This window comes from Pelodiscus sinensis, chromosome 1 (genome assembly GCF_049634645.1).
Source record: "Pelodiscus sinensis isolate JC-2024 chromosome 1, ASM4963464v1, whole genome shotgun sequence".
NCBI classification, from domain to species: Eukaryota; Metazoa; Chordata; order Testudines; family Trionychidae; genus Pelodiscus; species Pelodiscus sinensis.
In genome coordinates, this window is record NC_134711.1 from 251,199,062 (window position 1) to 251,222,581 (window position 23,520).

The 23,520-nt window shown below is 44.4% G+C and overlaps 1 protein-coding gene across 6 annotated transcripts in view; it reads left to right on the forward strand.

Annotated features, from left to right (window-relative positions):
* Positions 1-23,520, forward strand: part of UGGT2 (UDP-glucose glycoprotein glucosyltransferase 2) — a 188,636-nt gene that overhangs the window by 112,199 nt on the left and 52,917 nt on the right. For all 6 annotated transcript variants that reach the window (XM_075918810.1, XM_075918804.1, XM_075918807.1 and 3 more), the window contains 5 exons: positions 607-702; positions 4,534-4,636; positions 6,697-6,776; positions 17,823-18,012; positions 19,391-19,549. In XM_075918810.1, the coding sequence (XP_075774925.1) occupies positions 607-702; positions 4,534-4,636; positions 6,697-6,776; positions 17,823-18,012; positions 19,391-19,549 (628 nt within the window). The remainder of the gene's footprint in view (positions 1-606; positions 703-4,533; positions 4,637-6,696; positions 6,777-17,822; positions 18,013-19,390; positions 19,550-23,520) is intronic.

Below are 23,520 nucleotides of genomic sequence, written 5' to 3' on the forward strand. Positions count from 1 at the left end.
CCCGAAAAGTTCCTGCTCTACCCCATTTAAGATCTTACTGACATATGCTACCAGTTGAAGTCCTGTTTTGGGATCCTGACTAACACTGCACTTACATCCATTATCAGTGATAGTTAACTATAGTTTGTTTGCTTGCTTGCTTGTTTGACAGAACAAAACTAAGAAAGCTGAGAAAAAACAATAAAAACTCAGATAAAACATTGTAGAAACTCTAGGAATAAGTAAGATGCAGACAAAAGATGGACTGATTAGCTGTGGCTGCTCATGGGAGTTCTCAGAGGGAATTTTTCAACCAATAGCAAAAAGAAAGGAACAGAGATGTGTGGCTACAAGTGGATTTTTACACTTAAAACTGCAGGACTGTGTATTCCATCTCGTTAAATGCATGGAGGGGCACGTCTCCAGAACTATAGATGTAGCAGTTCTTGGTCAGTCATATTGTAAAGGCTTAGAGACTCAAGATTAAAAATCTTGTGACTATAATGTCCTTAAGGTATCATATTTTGCCTAATCCATTATGCAGACATATATACATTGAAAATGAATCTTTTGTTCTCTTTTTATTAGAAAAATCATGTATTAACTGAGTTTGTTTTATTATACCAGTGGTAGTGATTTGATTATGAAAGTGGATGCCCTACTCTCTTCATTGCCTAAAAGAGGCGTTAGACAAAAAGTTGAGTTTCTCAAAGAGCAACACAGGTAAGTTCAGCCTCTCATCATAAATGCATATACAGTTATGACATCTTAATATTAAAAATTAATAATGCTTCAAGTACTGTATGAAATCTTCCAGAACTTCAATAAACATTTTTTTGTTTTAAAAGAAGAAACTGACTTTGTGATTGTACAAGCAATTTGGAAACCTAATGAGCAACGTGGTCCTTTTTAACCTCACTATTGAAACAGGACTGTGCCATTCTGATGGATGATGGTACTGCTCCTCATTGCTACCTCTGTTTGTAATAAGAGTGGGTAGGCTCTTACTGCTGTGCCTTGGCTGCTACAAGAATATATTAAAAGCTAGCAGACCTATTTACATTGTGCTTCAGAGCCATTCAGTGAGTTTAGAGTATGTGTTTGTTGCTTACCCTGTCTCATTGACCCTGGACTTGGGGAGCCAGTGAGAGTCAGTATGTCACTGGAGTCTATTTGTTGCTAATTGAAACTGGAAAATACTACCGTTCACATCTTTAAATCTGTATTGGGAGGAATAGAAATGGGGCAAGAGAAGGTTGACTCCTTTCTTCTCAATGGTAAACTCACAGTAGCCATCTTTAGTTTTACTTTCTTTCAGTGGCAGAGACTTTTTTAATATGTAAAGGCAGAAAGGGCAACATTAGAACCATGAATGAAAAACGTGAATAATAGAACCTTCCTGAACACTCATTTATCCTCCTGTAATCACCACTCCCAAGTTCCTGTTCAGTTTTATTGGCAAAGTTGCTATTGTGTACTATGTCTTGCCCTGCCTTTGTAGCATAGTGAGAGGAAGAAAAGCTGTACCAGCTGCCAGTTGCAAGTACCTTAGCCCTGTTTCAAAGCAAACTGAGAACTTGAGATGACATAGTACTCTCCCATGGAATGTAGGATGTGTAACTTCTTCTTCGAGGGTCCCTGTGGGTGCTCCACTTAGGTGTGTCTGCACTATTGCGCAATTGCCCCAATTGACCTGGTGACCATTCCCTCAGTTCCTTCTCATCCGCAGCTGGCATCAGTCGCACTTAGTCAGTCTCCCTAATAGCATCAAAAGGAAACAGAAAGAAGAGAAAAAGAAAAGAGAAAAGAGGAAAAGGATAACAACAGAAAGAAAGATTCAGGGGGTAGCTGAGTTAATCTGTATAGGATAAACTTAAAAAACAACAAATGGTCTGGTAGCATTTTATAGACTAACAAAACATGTAGATGGGATCATGAGCTTTCGTGGTCACAGCCCACTTCAGTGGGTTGTGCCCACGAAAGCTCATGATACCATCTACATGTTTTGTTAGTCTATAAAGTGCTACCTGACCATTTGTTATTTTTTAAGTTTAACAGAAAGAAAAGCAGGCGGAGCTGCACACGGGTGCTTCTGCTGCATCCCTCTTGCCTGAGAGACAACACAAACAAACAAACAAAAACCTGTTCTGCCCTCATCATTGGGCTTTAAAAGGTCTACAGAGTGTAAGACAGCAATCTCAACAGCAGACGGGCATGACAGTGCCTTCGCGGGCTAGGGCAAGACCATCGGTCTCTGCCTGCATTGCTAGAAGCCTACCCCACGCTCTAAGAGCGTGAAAGAATTACACAGCAGACTGGTATTTTTGGACAACATGGCTGAGTCACAGCTTCATTCGACCCTCCCCCAGTGATAATCCTCTTGGGGAGGAGGGCAGGAAGAGCACTCCCTCGCAGGGACGTGCTAGAGAGCAGGACCTGGAATGAAGAGTGAGAGTGGGAGAGATAGCAGCACTCATGATGGACCCATTGTACATCGAATTCCACAAGGACAAGGTTGTTCTTGGAACTCACCCGAAATTCCTCCCCAAAATATCTACCTCATTCCATTGTAATGACCGATATATCTATCTATATTCTTCGTGAAACCACACGAGGACAGCAACCAGGCAGCGCTGCACATGCTGCATGTACGCAGGGCATTAGCCTTTTACCTGGAACGCATGAAATATCCCCGAAGAACATCCAGACTATTTGTGTCTTGCGCAGATAGGTCCAAAGCTGAACCTGTCTCCAAACAGCAAATATCCACATGGAGTCCTACTTGCATATAGTTGGCTTACTCCCAGAAACACAGACAGCCACCAACTGTTCTCTGGGTGCGCTCCACGAGAGCAGTATCTACCACAACTGCGTTCCTCAAGGGTCTTCCAATAGACATGATTTGCAGAATTGCAACATGGGCTTCGGCCAATATCTTTGCACGACATTATGCTATTCGGTCCTTTTAGGACTCAAACACTAGATTTGGACATACCATACTGTCCAACATCCAACCCTGCATCATGGAGCACCCATCACCAAGCAGGAACACTGCTTTGTAGTCACCTAAGTGGAGCATCGATGGGGACCCTGGAAGAAGAAGGGAAGGTTAATCATCTTGTGCAGTAACTGGAGTTCTTCGAGATATGTCCCCGTGGGTGCGCCATACCCACTTTCCTCCCCTCTGCTCCAGGCTAACACAATCTGGCGTAGAGAAGAAACAGAAGGAATGGCCGCCAGCATGTGCCTAACTGTCAGTCAGGGTGATTGTGCAATAATGCAGCATGCGCTGGCAGCCGGGAAACTGCTAGCAAAGATCTCCAAGCCATGTGCACAGCAGCGCTGACACACCTAAGTGAAGCACCCACAGGGACACATCTCGAAGAACTCCAGTTACTGCACAAGATGAGTAACTTTCCCATCACTTTCCCTGTCTGCACTCCTGGCAGCATCTAACTGATATGTTGTTTAGTGAAAAATAGTGTGAATACACTAAGTGTATTTGTAATGCATGATTTATTAACTTATGTGTTAAATTAGGGACTACTGTAATTTATTCCTTATGGTTCTAGCTTTCTCTAATCAGGGATCTATGATTAATATATTATTTCCTTTTAATCTGGTTTGCCAAAACGAATCCCATTCTATTATATTTAACATTAGTTTTCATTTTTTAATTAATTTTTTACATCTAATTTCCGTCTCTGTTGACTCTTACTAACGCTTGCAAAATCTGATGATTCAGGGTAGAGGATAATGGGCCATTCCGGCAGTTTATTTACTTACCAGCTCCACAGCCAGAGAGCCTCGCAGCTCCCATTAGATCTGGTTCACTATTTGCAGCCAAGGGGCGCTATGAGAAGCGAGACTGGGTACTGGTGGCTTCAGGTTGAGATTTGTGTAAACTTCATTTGCCATTAAACTAACCCAAGAAAGAGGTACTGTGAGTTACAATATACACTATCTGGTGTACTTGAGGGGACTAATGGGGTCGGGTGCGCGTCAAGCAACCGCTGGCTATGAAGAGGTGCTCAGTAGGCAGCCACAAAATTGGGTAGTGAGTAGGATCAAAGACACTCCCCACACCAAGGAAGGAAATGCGTATTAAAAAGATGGAGAATTTTTCTGTTTGTGAGCTAATCAGTAGCAAAAGGCAGAAACCTTCCTCCTGAAACTTCTGCAGAAGCAAAGGAGGTACATTTTTGCCAACCAGTTTCAGTAAGAGGAGTCCCAAAGGGGCACTCAGTAGCTGGCCACATCTCTATACTGTGGTTATGGGTACTTGAGGAAGATTCTGGCTGATATTGCTTCCATGAAAGTTTTATAATGAGCAGAAAAAAGGAAAGTATTTCTGTTCTTACTGTGCTTTTCTGGACACTTCACAAGAAGACTCTGATAAATGTTTGGAACAATGTCTTGTATTGAAAAATTCTTAAAGGTGGTGTAAAGTGCTAAAATAAGATACATTCAGAACTAAGAAAACACATTGATAATTATTTGCACACTTTTAATTTATAATTTTTCATTTCACTTATGTTTAACATTTTTTAACAGCGTAGTAAAAATAGATCCTAAAGAGAATGAACCATTCTATGATGTTATTGCCATTGTTGATCCTTTAACAAGAGAAGCACAGAAGATGGCACATTTATTGATTGTAAGACAATGTCGATTTCTTTTAATTTGTACTTTTTTGTACTTTATCTTATACTAAGCATGTTTTGGTTTTTCTTATTTTTACGTGAAATACATGTATGTACATAAAATATGTAAAAAAAATTACAGCCTAGCATTTATCTGACAGATGAGTTTAACTGAAACTGTCAATTGCTTAATAATATAGAAAACTAGAAGATTTGCCCAGCATTGCTTGGGTCCTTTCAGGCAGAAGGTTGGGGGTGGGATGCAGAAGTCGAGGCAGGGGTTTGGGAATGTGGTGACTCAGGGCCCGGGGCTGGAGGAGTACAGGAATCAGGGCAGGGGTGGGGGACTTAGTATAGGGTGTGCAAGATGTGAAGGGCACAGGGCACAGGATTCACAGGGGGCTTATGGTAGAAGACTGGGAGATCTTGGGGGGGGGGGCTCACCAGGATCACCTGCATTGGTGAGGGTGGTGCTGCTCTGGTGGCTGCGACTCCCTGGGGTGTCCAGAGCCATGTTGCCCAGCCGGCGGCAACTCCCAGAGGGCTGACTCTGTGCTGGTGGCTCCTATGGACGGGTGGGTGGGGGCTGTGCTGTCCAGTCCTAGCCAATGGCTCCTCAGGAGCGGGGGTAGCTCTGCTGCCCAGCCCCGGCCCATGGCTTCTGTGGGAGACGGGGAGGAGTTGGATTCTGCTGCTCAGCCCTAGCCCCTGTCTCCTCCAAGGGGAATGTGGCTCCACTGTCTGGCCATGGCCTGCAGCTCTTTGGTGGGGGGCGGGATTCTGCTGCTTGTCCCCAACCTGTGGCTCCTCGTGTGGGGGCATGGCCATGCTGCCTATGAGGTCATGTTGGCTGGGACACTGGTCAGCAGGGCTCCCACTCTCCATCCACCACTGCGGCTGAGAGCTAGGGGAAGAAGGGATTGGGGCAGGGGGGCCACTTACTTGTGGCTGGTGGCCAGCAATATGGAGAGTCCTGACCCCAGCTGGTGACTCTCTTCCTGGTGTGGCTCCCCCTGTGGTCACTGCAGTATAACTGTCCCCTGAGCTTGCTGCCCCCAGTGGTCATTGTGGAGCATAACTGTTTCTGCTCTCAGTCCCTTTTTCCTTTCCATGTAATGGAAAACAATCCCATTCCAGGCACTTCCCGTATTCCTGTCACAACCAAATCTTGACCTTGCTTTAAGTTAGGATAAGAAGAAACTGCATATCAATTTTGGTGATCTTAGCTCTTATAATTTTGGAGGAGTTCTTGAACATTCAGATGGACGGACTCCCAGACAGATAGGGTGCATCCAGACAGCACCCTTCTGTCGGAAAAAGCTACGCAATTTGAACTACATATATTATGTAGCTTATTCCGAGTCTAGATCCAAAGAGCTGATTTTGAAATTTGGCATTGTGTAGACAGTGCCAAATTTCAAAGTAAGGCACTATTCTGACAAATCTCTTAACCCTTGTGCAACAAGAGTTACAGAGATGCCAGAATAGCGTGCACGTTATTTTGGGAAATAGAGGGAGCGTTAAAAGATGAAGTGTTGCTATTTCGGGATACTTCTGGTATCCCAAAATAGCACCGCAGTCTAGACGTACCCATAGAGAGATGCATAAACTCTCTAAAATACATATATGTAGATGAATGTCTTCATTAAAAGATCTCCATAAAGTTGGTTCAGAATGCGGCTACTTCCCTGGCTCTGGAGCTCAGTAGGTCCTTCCCCTCCTGCAGTCTGCTCCAAGTGAGTCGCTGTAGGGCTTTTTATACTCAGGCTCGCCTGTGATCATGTCCAACAGGGCCATGGGGGAGGGGCTCTTCAGCTAGCTGGGCCCAGCCCATAGTCAGTTCTTCAGTGCAGGTCCAAAGATACCCCGTTACACTGGGGAATGCCGGTTCAGAGTAGTGAGTCACCTGGGCCAAGAACTGCTCCTTAACCTCTTCAGTTCTAATGTGGAGTAAATATACCCCATCACAGAGGGAAATGATTTTTCAAGAGAATAATTTGTTTCCAAAGCCAAAGAAGCTTGATCACTCCCAAACCAATTTTTTAATATAGAAACAAAATTTCTTTTCTGTTAGGTACTTGGAGATATTGTCAACATGAAACTGAGGCTGTTTATGAACTGTAGATCTAAGTTGTCAGAAGTTCCTTTGAAGAGGTGAGTAGGAAATTATAGCTGTTCTTTGAGAGAGGTGATATAATATGATTAAAAGGAGCTGCAGTGATACTATCTCATCAAAAAATCAGTAATGTTTCAATGAGGCTGATTTCTGCTGCTGGACTAATTATTTTCTGCTAATTTAAATTGAATAATACTGTAGTAGTTTATATATAACAGGATATATTATGTGAGATAAAAATAATGAATGGGAATGCATTTTCCAAATAAAAATTACAAAAATATTTACACTTAAAAACACTGATTATTTTTTGTCCATTGCTTTTTCTGCAACAGTTAAGCTTTTAGGTATCCAAAAAAGTTGAGAGCACAACACAAGAGGTCTTTTAACTAAAATGCATAATACCTGCTTCATTTATTAATGACATATATTTAACACTTATTCTTTCTACAGAGCATTTATGGAACTCCTCCCTGTTTTTTGTATTTCCATTTCATTCTTTTCTACAACCCATCAAATTGTTTCACTTAACTTTTACATGAAGGTACGCATTTAGATTAACACATAGAAAAGTCTTAGAAAAAGTATTAGGGCTTATCCCTTTTACAAAACTCAACACTACTTATTCAATAGACATTTTGAAAGAAATATAATTCTTAGAGGAAAGTCATAAAATTGTAGAACCAACACAAAACCAAGAAACAATAATAAAATCTTAGCATGATGCTCTAGAATGGGCCATCAACCAGCCATTTTTCTAAAACACAGGACTGCTTACTTTAAAAATTCCTGAGCCCTCACTATCTGTGAGTACTAGAAGTTTTCTGCTCAGTTCTCCTCTGCATCTTTCCCTCTCCTATTATCTCTATGATATATAGGGATAATAAAGCCAATTTCCTCAGAACAATAATACTTTGGTGCATATTCTATCTTCATTGTTCTTAAATAAATGGGATAATTACATGAATTGATGAACTTCAAAAGACTGAACAGATGGATGAAGAAAAGGAGACTCAGAGAAGGAGACTTTTAGCAACCTTAGTGACTGTGGCAAAGTGTACACCAGAAAGTTTTGTCATCATAGTTATCTCAGTTAAAAGTGTGAAAAAATCTACACCCCTGACCAAAATAGTTGTGCTGGCAAGCGTCCCCATGTTGATGCAGCTCTACCTGCAAGAGTCCTTTTGCCAATATACCTTATGTTTGAAAAGGCAGTTTACAATACCAAAAAAATCTTTGTATGTCTATACAAGCTGCAGTTCCACTAGAAGTCTCTGCTGGCATAGCTGTATTAGCAAAATGTTTGGAATTGAAGGAGGAGTAATGGTAGTTCGAATTAGGAGCTTTAATTTGAACTACTTAGCCCGTGCCACGAGTAGCCGCAGGCAGGTAGTTCGAACTACGGAGCATTTTAAAATGGTGGCGCCTGGGAACATGCAAATAGAGCCCGGGATATTTAAATCCCGGGCTTCATTTGCAAGTTTGAATGACTGCATTAGCCACCCTTGTTCGAACTAGGGTGGCAGTGTAGACATACCCTTACTGACTTTTTAACTACAAAGTCAAAGCCGGTCCAGAAGTTTCCCAGATTCTTTGTCCTCATAGTGGAGAGAATTAAAGGATAAGTAATTACCATCTGGAGACTAAATGGGCCTTGGGGTGCATTACGCACTGCTATCAGTTGTCAGGGTGCTTCTCATCAGATGGACTATGAGCCCATTCCACAAGATTGCAAGTATCAACCACAGCTGCACTTCATGGCATGCCCCTTACAGACACATAAAGCAGTCCTGTTGAGTTTGGTACACACCCTTTTCCTCTCACTATGCTATGATATATGATTCTGTGATAGATGCCTCATTCAACACAGTGGCCTGTATTCTACAGTTCCACTGTCTTTCTCTCACTCTTCTCCTCTCTAGATACTGCTTGTCAATACAGTAGTGACCATCATTTGAAGAACAGGAGGTTATTTACCTGTAACTATAGGTTCTTTGAGATGTTTGCACCCTATATTCCAGTCCTACCCTCCTTCCTCTCTACTGTGGTTCTGTAGGTCTGTGATGGAGAAAGAATTGGAGACATGAACAATCTGCTCCACCCTTTATTTCTTGCCTCTAAGGAAACCACAAGGCAAAACAAGGGTACATGTGCAAAACACTGAGCAGTATTACTTTGAAAAGCTCCTGCTCCAGGAGCACGAGACATGCACATAATCTTCTGTAAATATAGATAAGGATCACACATCTTGAAGAACCTTCTGTTACATCACATCAGAATTGAGGTAAAATACTGTGATTGGTACTGTTTGATGATCTGGATTTGAACAGTGATAATTGTCATTTTCTCTATCTGAATGACCAAAAACTGTAGTAGTTTAGGCAGTAGTATTTTAGATTAAAAACCATCACAAATAGAAAATTATTTTTGAAAATAAGATTTCATCCACATAACTAAATGATCACTGAAGTCAGACTGTTAGCTTTCACAACTACAAATAAAACTACACATCAATCAAATTTAATTTTAATGTCTATTATGTGAGAATCTTTTTGTATAATAGCATAATAACAGCACACTAGTTAATTTTATTTTTTCATATTTATCTTGCTTATTACATAATTTCACCTCTGCACATGTTGTCAGTTTTAATGTTGATGACTCTTTTTTGTTTTGAGTATGAATAAAAATTGATAATAAAAATTAGCTTTTTTCTGACAAAATAAATGATCTATTCTAGACAAGGAAGCATGTCTAACTCCATTGTAATTCCATCATAGTTCACCATAGTTAACTCAGTAATGGTAACTTATGCTTCCTATAATTGTTGATCTTCTTTAAAGAAGATTCTGATCGATTGAGCCATTGAGGCATAATATTTTAGTATATTAATCTTAGTATATATTAATCTTTTTACAGTAGCTAGTAATAATACACTGGCAGTGGTTTCTTGTTATGTCCTTCCAATCACATATTCAGTTCATTGCCAGTTAGACTGCTATAAATTATCCAGGTGATTTCACATACAGGCAGTCCCTGAGTTATGCGGATCCGACTTATGTCGGATCCGCAGTTACGAACAGGGCTTTTCTCGCCCAGGAGGACGGGAGTGGCGGGACGCCCAGATGCGCCGCGGTCCGCCGCCCCCGTCCTCCGGGGCGAGAAAAGCTGTTCCCCGTCTCCCTGATCTGCAGGGAGACGGGGAGCAAAGCCGCAGAGCACGCCCACAGGGGGACAGCTCAAGCACGCCCAGGCTGTCCCGCTGCGGGCGTGCTCCGCGGCTTTGCTCCCCGTCTCCCTGGTCTGACCAGCAGACCAGGTAGAGGGGGAGCAAAGCCTCGGAGCACGCCAGCAGTGGGACAGCCGTGGTGCGCCTGGACTGTCCCGCTGCCCGCGTGCTCTGTGGCTTTGCTCCGCGTCTCCCAGGTCAGCAGACCAGGGAGACGGAGCAAAGCCGTGGAGGACTTGGGCGATCCCGCCACCCCCGTCTCCCTGGTCTGCTGGGGGGGGGTGCAGCTAGTGCCCCCCCCCCAGCAGACCAGGCTTTTCTTGCCTACCCCTGGGGTAGAGCAGCTGGGGGCTGCCGGGTTGGTCCCGCAGCGCCGCTCCGGACCAACCCGGCAGCACCCCAGCTGCTCTGCCCCAGGCGTCCTGATTCAGCCGCTGCTGGTCAGTTTCAGCAGCGGCTGACTTGGGGACGCCTCGGGCAGAGCAGCTGGGGTGCTGCTGGGTTGCTCCAGTAGCGCCGAGGAGCCGCGCTACTGGAGCAACCCAGCAGCACCCCAGCTGCTCTGCCCCAGGCGTCCCCAAGTCAGCCGCTGCTGAAACTGACCAGCGGCTGACTGCAGGAAGCCCGAGGCAGAGTTGCTCTGCCCCAGGCTTCCTGGAATCAGCCACTGATCAGTTTCAGCAGCAGCTGACTTGGGGACGCCTGGGTTTCTTAAGTTGAATCTGTATGTAAGTCAGAACTGGCATCCAGATTCAGCTGCGGTTGAAACTGATCAGTTTCAGCAGCGGCTGAATCTGGACGCCAGTTCCGACTTACATACAGATTCAACTTAAGAACAAACCTATCTTGTACGTAACCCGGGGACTGCCTGTAATCTATTTTTCTATTGCCCAGCTTCTGTCTTTGTTCATCACTCATGATTAATTCCCCCCTCCCTGCCTATGAAATTCAGAGGAAGTCCAGTCTTGTTTCTGGAGGCGCCAGGATTAACCTCTGCCATTTGTCCTAGGCATCCAGGTTTTCTCTCTCTGGAAATATATTGTTAATTCAGTTTCTACTGATTATTTGGTTGTATAGCTTCAAGTTTTATTTGTTTTCATGCAATGGTTACTTATTTTCTTTCATTTCTTCTCCTGGATCAAATATTTTACAGGTAGGTGGTTTCAACCACCCAAATATGCAGTTGCAAACCTGCTTTCTAAGACACCTCTACATACCCTCCCCTAGGCCTTGCAGAATTACCCTGCAAATCCTGGGCTAAATCTAAATGGTTTTCCTATCTGAAGAAGCATTTACAGAATCTACAGAGTGCAAATTATGTGTGTCTATTTATAGACAGCCAGATCTTATGCTTTCAGGGCACAGGGCTGAAAATCAGACCATCATGTAGAGTTACTTCCCATTCTGCGACTCCACTGTATTTCATGGAGAGAATCAGGAATAAGTCCCACAAAAGATCCAGGCCAGTAACGGAAAAATCCTGAAAGGATCCTAGAGTCCCTCACGTAGTCTTTTCTACCAAATACAAACTGATCACAGAGCTTGCTTACTCACACAGTAGTTCTTATACATTAGGTGGTGCATTCAGTTCTCACATTTTTACTTTCTCATTAATAGGGATGATTGTCTTGATTGTCTGTCCCAAAATCTTGATATGGGGTAGGCAAAAAACACATTTTTCCTTGTTTAGCAAAAGTACAGACTGACTTTGGACTTCATTGAGGATTTTGTAGTGTTTTCCCAATGAAGACATATATCACAGTGGTTCATTAATGGTTCTGTCATCTTTCTCTGGAAAATTTCAAGCGCATTGGTAATCTCAGAAGGTCATCTTCAAAAGTAAAGTCTCTCAAAGGGTGTGATAAATATAGTCAATTTAGTGTTTTCTTTAATTTGCCAGATCTGCTTGAGGTATCCATCTTGGAGAATACTGTATCTACTGTATCTCTTTTTACTATTGAGAGGAAGTCATCCAGTATTGGAAGAATGTATTTTTCTTAGATCTTTTGAGACCTCCACAGATTTATATTTTTTTCTGTTTTTGTTTATAACTGGTACTATTGAGGTATATCTTACTTTTGGCTCAGATATTTTCTTGGTTATGCTCCATTCTCTTTAAGTTGTTTTCCACTATATAAAGTAATGGAATTAGGAATCATCAAGATATATGAGTACACTACTGTAGAACTTCAGAGTTATGGGAGCATCAGAGGGATGAACTAACTGATCAACCATACATCTTATTTGGAACCAGAAGTATGTAAATGGCAGCAGCAGCAGAGACAAATAGAAAAAAGCAAATTTAGTACAGAATGGTGTTAAACATAAATTACTAATAAAAAAGGAAAATTAATAAAGAAAGATTTGACAAGGTAAAAAACTGTTCTTTGAGTGCTTGCTCGTGTCCATTCCAATTAGGTGTGTGCATGCCACATGCATGGATTCTGGACCTTTTTTCCCTTAGCAGTACCCATTGGGCCAGTTAATGTGATTTCACACATTCTGTGACTGCATAGCTTTTGTCGTCTTAAGTTCTGAATTGGCCCATGCAGTTCAAAGTAACTGCAGTATTGGACAAAGCTATCTGTGTGAAATGACTTCATCTCTGGGAGGGGTTGAGAATGATTAAAAGTGCCTTTTGAGATAACTGTGATGTCAACTCCTGAGTCAGTTTTAAATGCAATAGTCTGTCCATGAATATTCAGTTTCACTCTATTGGTAAGCTCTATATCGGGGTGGACAAATACCCATCCCATGGGTTAGATCCAGTCCTCCAGGATTAGCTCCTAGCAGGCCTCCACCATTATATTTATCTGCACAACTACAGGTACCAGTGATTGTAGCTCCTGTTGCCTGCAAATTGCAAATCCCTTCCAATGGCAGCTTCAGGAAGCAATGTCCTGGTTTGTGCCGCTTCCCGACACTCCCATTGGTTGGGAACAGTGATTTGCAGCCAACAGGAGCTGTGATCACAGGTACCAGCAGCCATGCAGGTAAATATATTGGCGGTGGCCTACCCAGGACTAACCCTGGCAAACCACTGCCGAGTTATCACCCCTGCTCTATATCATCATAAGAGATAAAAGTCATTTTCATTACGATCTGATTGTCTGTAATATGAGTTGATTCTGTGACTGCTCTGGTGTGGCAAACAACTGCAAAATATCCATATCTCATTTATTTATTACACTGTGTCTTTGGCTGAATATGCATCATATCCTAAGATATGCCTTTTTCCATATCTTGTGCATGTAAGCTGAATTTATCCATCTAAATCTGGTAGTTCTCTCTTTTCCTTAGAGGTTTTTATGACAATGACTTTTAACACTCAAGTGTATATTTATAGCTTCTAAGCTGCTTTCAGGTTTTTTAAGATGTTCCTGCCTTTTGTTCTTTTTGACTAATTTTGATTGCTTTTGCTGCCTGTATAACTGTGGCAAGGATTAAATCTCCCTTCAGTTGTAGATGGTATGGAAAGTTTTTACCTGTTAACCAATATTTTTATGTTTTGCATTTCTAAAATTGCAGTTTCAGCCAATGCACACACAGCTCTACAAAATATTCAGCATTTCTGTCTGGTTCTTCAATCCCTGCTGAAAAAAATACTCTTTCATGAACCATTTCTCTGGAATATAACATGTTCCTCAAATATAGCCAGGTTCCTTTCGTAGTAATTTTTGTCACTGTCTTTAGTAAAGCCAAAAGATTTAAAGATATGCTCTGCTTCATAGCTTAAAATAAAGATACCTGTATATCTCCACTTTCTTTGTGGAATTCATTTGCAATTTGAAATTCTTCCATTGTGAAGATTTGTTAAAACTTAAGTACTCTGTGCATTGAAGACTAGAATATTGATGATGCGATCCTGCAACCTTTGTTGCTTTCTTCCATCTGCAACCTTTGTTCCTGTTTTCCTTTAGTAACTGTTCTTAATTTACTCTTGAGATGATGTCATGTACTTGTGTACCAGGTATGGATTGGTCGTAGAATTTGCTAATACACAAAAGATGTCTTCATCATAAGATTCATTCGTACTCTGCCAGGAATGGCTGAGATTTGTTTAAATAAGGTATTTTACACACAGTGCCTTCTAGTGGCTGAAAAGTATAATACAGTTTTAGCGTTCCATTTTAGTCCCCATTCCAGATTCTGAAGCAGGTCCTCAACTTCCTGGTGAAAGAAGCTGGGTTGCCACATAGTTCCCCTTCCTCTCCCTGTGAATCAGGGGATTTTATGATGCTAAAGGTAAGTCTTGCAAACCCTAGAAACTCAAAAAGGATCCCAGAAAAGCAAACCACCTTTGCAAGGCAATAATTATTGTTATTAATGAGCAAGTGGTATGAAAATCAGGATGTGAATTTCTTTTCACTTCCCTCAGACTCCAAAAGGAAGTGTTTGCTGGAGCTTTTTACTCCTATTAGAGCACTATAAGAGAGCCTCTATATCAAGCTCACTATTCCTCCCCCACCTTGCAGCATATCTGGGTATGCAAACAAGCTTATCACTCTGGTGAAAGCCTCCTTCAGGTTGCAGTGTAATGAGAATTTGTCTGGCTTTCAGCTCAAGGACACTCTCTCTGCCAGGGAAAGGGACTCAGGGTATGTCTACACTACAGCATTATTTCGAAATATCTGATTTCGAAATATCTTTTATCTTATCTAATTTGAAATAAGTTATTTTGAAATAACATGTCTACATATAAAATGCATTTCAAAATAGAGTTTTGCTATTTCGAAATAGTGTCTACACTGATTGGACGCTGAATCACATTTAAGGGCAGCTGAAACCAGTTCCAGCAGTGCATCAGGTCAGTAGATGGTTTGTGTGGCTGCTGTCTGAGGCTATCTGAGGCTTGTACTTAAAGGGACCCCCCCCTAGTTTCCTGCTTTCAGGTTTTCCAGCTTGCTTGCTTGCCTACCTCACTCAGGGACAGCAAAGCATTTTTTTTCTCCTATTGCTTTGGTTGTCCTGACTCGGGACACCACAGCCCTTGGCACCATGGAGCCAGAGCTGCCTCTGGGCACTCTAGTGCTCGTTTTGGATGTCTAGCTGCAAGCTCTGGAGACTGCCTGGCAGCTTCTGCAGCAGCCCAACCCCCAGGTCCTCTTCCAGACCCCCATGGGGACTGTGGAGGAGCAGCGGCTGGACGCCAGCGTGCCCTGCCGCATCTGGCGTCTGGACACCAGCAGCGACCGGTGGGACGGCATCATCCTGGAGCTCTGAGGAGACCAACAGTGGACCCCGAACTTCAGGATGAAGAAGGCCACCTTCCTTGAGCTCTGTGAGTGGCTCGCCCCTGCTCTGCGGCAACGGGACACACACATGAGGCCCGCCATTCCCCTCCACAAGCGCGTGGCCATCGCCCTATGGAAGAGCTCCATGCCGGATAGCTACCAATCCATGGGGAACCAGGTCGGCATGGGGAGATCCACCGTCGGAGCAGTGCTCATGCAGGTATGGCAGTCTCCGGCCACTGTGGTGGTGGTGGTGGGGTTGCGAGGAGGGGATGGGCTACCCTAGGGAAAAACAGGGCAAGGGAGTGTAAGTCCCCTCCATGGGAGGGTTTGTTCTGTCCCAGCCTCACTACGGACTGCCCGTGGTGGCCAGGATTGCGGGGGGGGGGTTACTCCTGGGGAGGGGGGCACAGGGCAGTGGCGGGGAAAGAGCACTGTCAGCCACCCTGGCACCCCAGTGACTCTCAGTTTTGTGTGTCCCTCTGCAGGTGGTCAAGGCCATCAACAGAGTGCTGCTCCGCAGAGTCATCTGCCTCTGTGGTCATCGAGGGATTTGGTGCCCTGGGCTTCCCCAATTGGGGGGGGGGAGGCAATCGATGGGACGCACACCCCCATTTGTTCCCTGGAACACCAGGCCTCCTTTTACATTAACTGGAAGGGGTACTTCTCAGTCATTCTGCAGGCCGTGTCTGACCACTGAGGCTGCTTCCTGGACATCAGCGTGGGCTGGTCCGGCAAAGCACACGAAGCGCAGGTGTACCACAGCTCCTCCGTGTGCCAGAGCCTGCACACTGGGACCTTCTTCCCTGACCGCCACATCAGGGTCGGGGACGTGGACATGCCTGTGTGCCTGGTAGGGGCTGCGGCCTACCTGCTACAACCCTGGCTAATGAAGCTCTAAATGAGACACTTCAGCCCCTCCCGGCAGGGTTTTAATGCCAGGCTCAGCAGGGTCTGCATTGTGGTGGAGAGGACCCGATTTTGATGCCACCTCACCAGCTTTGACCTCTCTGAGAGGAATATTCCACACGTGATGGCAGTGTGCTGTGTGCTGCACAATTTGTGTGAGCGGAAGGGGGAGGTTTTCCTGCCGGCCTGGATGGCAGAGGCCAACCACTTGGCTGGCCTGTACGCACAGGTCCACACGGCTGCCACCCAGGAGGTCCATCGGCGGGTTATCGGTATCTCGGAGGCCCTGCAGGAGAGCTTCCAGACAGAGGAGGAATGAAGTCTCCCTGGTATGCTCCACTGGGGCCTTGTGCCTTATTCCACCCTCAAATCCTTCCACTTTCCCCTCCCTAACCCCCCTTCCTGATGTCAAATAAAAACACACCGGTTGCCAAAAAAAAACCCCTCTCTTTATTGACCATAACTGGAGTGGGGAGAGGGTAGGAGTAAACCTGGGAGGAGGGAACTGGAAGGGGGAGGAAAGAGGAGGAGAAGCTCAGGGTTGGAGGTCTTGCCGGCCCCCCTGTCTCCCAGCACTGTGGGTGCGGGGGCCTCAGCGTCCCTGGAGGGGAGTGGGTATGGAGGGTACGTAGCATATCATGTGCCTTCATACATACATGTGTGTGGGTAATGGGCCAGGGCCCCTGTGTGGCAGCCATCTGGGACCATAAGCCCTGGCTGGCCCGGCACATGCACAGGTTGCTGCGTAATCCAGGCTCAGCAAGGCCCACATGCACGGTCCCTGGGCTCCCTCTCCCCCCTGCCGCCCCGCATAAAGGGACAGTGTTGGCACTCACATTTCGAGGGCTCCCCAGACTCGGAAGACAGTGGTGATAGTGCTGCTGATATATGTCGGGGGTCCAGGGTGAGTGCCACTCTCCCTCCAGGCTCCTGCGACTCCTGGCCATCCTCCTCTTCTTCCTGCTCCATGTCCCAGAGTCGATGACCACATGGGGGGCACAGGCCGTCCGGCCCCCCAAGATGCGGTCCAGGGCTTCAAAGTAGGGCAAGTGATCTGGATCTGCCACTGGTTGGGAGCTGCCCCCCTGTGGCCCTGGCACAGGCCTGCCTCAGCTCTTTTATCTTCATGCACACCTGCTCCTGGGTGCGCATGTGGCCTTTGGTGGCCAGGCTGTCAGCCATCTGTCTGTTCTTCTCTTCTGGAGTAACAGCAGAGGAAAGAAAACCAAGAGGGCCGTTTTGTGACTCCAGGGGTCTGTTCTTTCTGGTAGGCAGGGAGATATCTCTCTTCTCCTCTGTACCCCTTCTTCTGTTGGAGCTAGTCAGAAACATGTTTTGCCCTGAGAGCCTTTTCTTCTGTCATGTAATGCTGCTACTGGCTGGAATTCTGGGAAGCCGGAAACTCGACAGCCAGATGGCTCCTCTCTCTTCAGACTCCCTGTCCGGGGTCCCCATTTTACTACGCATTGAGAATCTTCCATGCCAGAATGAGTGAGAGGAGAAATATTCCTCCCATGCTTACTCTTTAGCCCATTTGTTAAACAGTATTACATGAACACATCTCACAAATACATGGTCCTGTCATATTCTCAAACTTTGTTCATATAGTAAATGGACTTCTAACATGATTTTTTACAAGAACTTTCTTGTAATTAAAATTCAGCCTGCATATTGTATAATATGTAATCTTTCTATGTACTTATTTTCAACAGCTTTTACCGTTTTGTTCTGGAGCCAGAATTGTCTTCTGGGGCTGACAAACTCTTTCCTTCTGGACCTGTGGCAAAATTTCTAGAAATGCCAGAAACACTACTTTTGACTCTAAACATGATCATTCCTGAAAGCTGGTTGGTTGAAGCAGTAAACAGTTCTTATGATCTTGATAACATTCATTTACAGGATGTAAGTAGTAATTTCTGAACACCTTTCTAAACTATAGCTGGATCACATAAGTAGAAACCAGTAATAATTTTGCATAAATGCTTCATATTTCATTGAATTATTTTGTTAATCTCCCCTTTTAAATTCTATCTTCTCCCTTCAAAATCCTCAACAACATTGTTTCTTTATAAAATAAACAAAATGCAAAGAATTAAGCAGCAAATTATACAAAAATAGCAAAACATTTTAGTGTAAAATAGCAGCAAAGGCAATTACATTTATATGTTGAAATAATAGTGTATTTTTGAAAGTGCTCCTCTTCTTGAGTTAGGATTGAAACAATGAAGTAGGCCTTCCATATGTTAGCCTTTTCTCTTCTCTTCTCTTCTCTTCTCTTCTCTTCTCTTCTCTTCTCTTCTCTTCTCTTCTCTTCTCTTCTCTTCTCTTCTCTTCTCTTCTCTTCTTCATCTGTCAATAATTGAGTTTTGAAGTTTTCTGTCTATTCAGGATCTTCCATGTGTTTTGTTCTTTTTCATTTTTGCTCGTTGCATACTATTGAAGAGTTTGTACTTTATTGGTTTCACCAATAGATTATAAAATGTTTTAATAAATCCTACATTAACAGAAACTGTTTAATTTACTCACTGTCTCTTACCAACTTTCCAGTTGCACTCTTCCATAGAATCATTTATTTAATCTTTATTATCTGTAGAATTTAGTAATGCACATGCATAATATTGTTTCTCATATCCTTTAAACGTAATGTGTCGAGTATGTATTTGTGAACATATTTGGAAGAATAACATCTACTACTTTATTTTCCAGCAGTACTCACCTTTTTTTTCAAAATAAACTATAGATTCTTCAAGTGATGTCCCTGTGGGTCCTCTACTGTAGTTATTCATGCACCCCTCTGCTTATAATCAGAGATTTATGGTAGCAGTGCCTGGTTGGATCATACATGTATAATCTCTGTCTTGTGCTGCTGCAATGATTATACCTCCCTCAGTTCCTTTTTTACTGCCTTTGGCTACAAGTCAGAGCAGTTAGAGTTTACTTAGCATAGAATAACGAGTGCTAGTTTTCTTAGAAATAGTCAACTGTTTTTGTTTGTTTATTTCCATCTATTCTTTTTTAAAAAACGGTGTTTTTTTCTTGATTAGTTGTAGGTTTTATAATTATTAATCATTGTGGTTATTATTGTTACATGTCTCACTGATCAGTATAAATCAGGGCAAATGTATTGACTCCAGTGGAAACTATCCAAAGGAAGAGAAATGTAGCAGTCAAATTGTATCACATATTTTAAATAGCTAGAAAACAATACCCCTTTAATATATACCCTCCCTTGCTCTATATCATACCAGATATTCTAGTGATAAAATATTGATTTCCACAGGTAGAAGGAGTTGTTACAGGAGAATATGAACTAGAATATCTCCTACTTGAAGGACATTGCTTTGACGTAGCCACTGGACAACCTCCTCGGGGATTACAGTTCACTCTGGGCATGAAGAATAATCCTGTTATGTTTGACACCATTGTGATGGCCAATCTGGTAAGTATTGACCATGGAAAAAGTTGTTGTGTTTTAAAAAGAGTTCATTCTCCTTCTTTGTGAAATTTCTTCAAGATACTCAGAAAATGGGTATTCTTTTCTAACAAGCAAAATCTGAACTGCTAAAAATAGTTCTCCTTCGAGTGGTGTCCCCGAAGGACACCACTCTGGGTCTTCTGGGCTCCACTCTGGGTGCTGGTACATCCTTGCATCAGCAACTGGAGACTTTTCCAGCAGTTTCGACTGTGCCGCGCATGCGCTGTAGCACCCCCTTGTGCCATTGGAATTTGTTAGGTGTGTGCACGCGTGGCGTGGCTCTTCAGTTCCTCCTCTACCATCCTCGACATCAGACAGACCCTCTTTTCCTCTCAAGTCCTTTGTAAAAAATTAGATAAATATCCAGTTAATCCCTCCAGTTACCTCGTTATCCAAGTTATTTGAACCCCACTATCTGCCCCAGTCAAAAGTTTTAAAAAAAAGTTTTTTGTTGCAGCTTGCCGCTTTTCCCCTGCGCCTCATGCCAGGATCTCTTGGCTTTAAGAGTTGCGAGACGTGCCGTGATGCTATGCCCATTTCTGATGGGCACTCCAAGTGTATAAAGAGTCTGGGGGAGTTACATCAAACATAAAAGTGCCCCCACTGTTCAAAATTCATGGCTAGAGCGTGCCGTGAAGACTCTCCTCTATGAGAAGTCTCTTCGACCACAGTCAGAGGACACTACAGCGGCTCCAAAACCATCCTCCTAGATCAAGGGTATGGATAAATCTTGTCCCTCTGCCCCCACACGGGTCAGCACTGCGGATAGGCCCGGCACATCTGGTATGGCACCGTCCAAGACGCCAGCACCGCATATGAGAACCCATTCGGAGCCAAAACAGAGACCATCGGCACCGGCTGCACCAGCGGCAACGGATACATCTATGGCACCAGCCGCACCGGCGAGCCAATATAAGGATTGCTCGGCACCGACATCCATGCCGAAGAAGCCCCTCACTGACATGCCTCTACTGGGTCATTTGGCACTGAGTAAACCACATGGCTCGGCACCGACTCAAGAACGAGCGCACTACCGATCCCCAGTAAAAAGCCACATGCCAATGGCACTGATTTTGCTGGGCTCCTCCATTCAGTCGGTGCAGTCCCACAGATCGTCTCCGAGAGAGGTGGGCACGGAATCAGGGAGTAGATTTTCCTCCCAACACTCCAGTCCGGCTCTCAGACTTCCCTCTTGGCAACCCAGCTCAGTGCAATACACACACTCTCCTCCTTCACCACCATGGTATGCACAACAGTATGGTTACCCACCACCACCATACACCACTCAATGGCAGCCGTGGGAACCACGTCCCAAGAAGAGCCACCACTGTGCCCCTTCTACTATCTCCAGACCACTACCGGCTTCACCTCCAATTACTACTTCAGTAACTGAGCCGAATTCTCCAGCTCACTCCGAAATACAAGACTCCCTCTCAGAAGGGGAAGACAGATTCCCCTTGCACAATTCCTCATCCTCACCTGGTGAAGCAGTCACAGCCGAAACCCCACCATACGGCGATGACTCAAGAAAATTCCAAGACCTTTTCAAAAGGGTGGCCTTAGCTCAAGAGCGAGACCTTCAAGATATACAAGTGAAGCAATACCAGCTCCTACGTACACTGCAACCTCCCACTACTTCCCGACTAGCACTCCTGATGGACGAGGCTATTATGGACCCTGTGGATAACATCTGGCAGACCCCTGCGTCCATTATCCCAACTAACAAAAGGGCAGACCACAAGTACTTAATTGCTCCTAAAGACATGGATTTTCTTTTTACTCATCCCCCACCAAACTCATTAGCTGTGGACTCTGTTCGACATAAGGGAAGACAGCCTAACCTCAAGACCACTCCACAAGACAGAGACCACAAAAAAGTCGACATCATGGGCCGCAAAGTCTATTCCTCTGCCACCTTGCTCCTTAGAACGGCAAACTACACAGCGATTCTCGCAGATTATGACTATGCCAATTATTCGAAACTACAGGACCTGGTTCAACACTTACCAGAACAGAAGAGACAAATTCTACTTAACATCATGCAGGAGGGCCACACCGTTTCCTGTACTGCCCTACAGTCCACAATGTAGCAGGCACCATGGCCCATTTTACATCATCTGCCATCGTACTGCGCAAGATCTCATGGCTGCAGGCATCAGGAGTCCCGAGAGATTTACAACAGAAAGTCAAAGATCTACCCTTTGACAAGACCAACCTCTTTGCTGCTAAGACAGATGAGGTGCTACATTCCATGAAGGACTCCTGTACCACCCTCAGGACCCTGGGAATGTACACTCCCCCCCTTTAAGAGAACGAGGTACTCAACCTACCAGAGACCCAAGGAGCCTTTTAGATAACAACCCAGATATGATTTCTGTCAAAAACAAAGGTCACAACATCGCAGACCCCAACGCCAAGAGCAATAACACTCCTCTACGACCCACCCACCCGTGGCCAAACAACAAATTTGAAAAATATGTTGAGAGCCAGAAAACCACCCCAATACCACTTGTGCCCAGTCTTTCTGAATTCAGCCATCCTCTCCGAGCTTTTTTCTATAGATGGACCCAAATAACATTGGGCAAATGGGTCCTAGAACTGATCCAACACGGTTATGCCATCCCCTTCGCTTCCTTGCCTCCCACCACATCCCTCTTCAGGGACCCATCTCACAAAACCCTTCTCCACCAAGAAGTCTCGCACCTTCTTCAATTGGGTGCCATAGAACAAGTACCACTAGAATTCCAGGGTCGGGGCTTCTCTTCAGCTTACTTCCTAATCCAAGAAAAAAATGGAGGATGGCACCTATATTGGATTTGAGGAGACAACAAATACATTGCCTACCACCGCTTGAAGATGGTAACCTTAGCAACAGTTATCCCCGCATTGGGTCAAGGGGACTGGCTTTTGGCTCCCAACCTCCAGGATGCCTACTTCCACATCATGGTCCATCCCACACACAGACGCTTTTTACGATTCATGGTGGGCACCCAACACTACTAGTACTGAGTGCTCCCCTTTGGCCTCTCAACTGCCCCCAGGGTATTTTCCAAAACTCTGGCTGTCGTAATGGCTTCACTTCGGCGTTAAGGAGTCATGATATTTCCATATCTGGATGACTGCCTCAAAAAAAGGTCGTCCCTTCAGGAAACCAAGGCCATGACCAACATTACCATGGGCTCTCTGGTCAATCTCGGCTTCCACATAAACCATTCAAAATACACGCTAGATCCAACCTGGAAATTGAAGTTTATAGGGGCCTTCATCGACACGGTGGCAGCAAAGGCTACTCTGACCGAACACAGATTCAACACCATTTGCGACCTTGTCACGAGCGCACAATCAGCTCCGACCATGATGGTACACGAATGCCTCAAAATCCTTGGATTCTACAACGTATGTCGTCAAGTTGGCCAGACTCCATGAGGGGCCTACAGTCATGGTTGGCCACAACGTACAAGCCTTCTAGGGACCAACTGTCCAAAATAGTGACTATCCCACCATACATCCTCAATTCCCTTCAATGGCTGGAAAATCCTCGAAACATGCTATATGGCATACTATTCCAGCATCCTTCCCCCACACTCATACGTATGACTAACGTGTCACTCATGGGTTGGGGAGCCCACTTAGGGTATGACTACACTTGCACCCTAGTTTGAACTAGGGGTGCAAATGCAGGCATTCGAAATAGTCAATGAAGCAGGGATTTAAATATCCTGTGCTTCATTAGTATGATGAAATGCATTCTAGAATACTCAGGTAGAAGAGGTATCTGAGCCTTTAGCTATCATCTCTGAAAAATCATGAAAGTTGGGAGAGATTCCAGAAGACCGGAAAAGGCAAATATAGTGCCCATCTACAAAAAGGGACATGCAGGTGGTGTTGTCTGTCATTATAGTAATAGACTTGCGAGGGTGCAAGTGTAGACATAC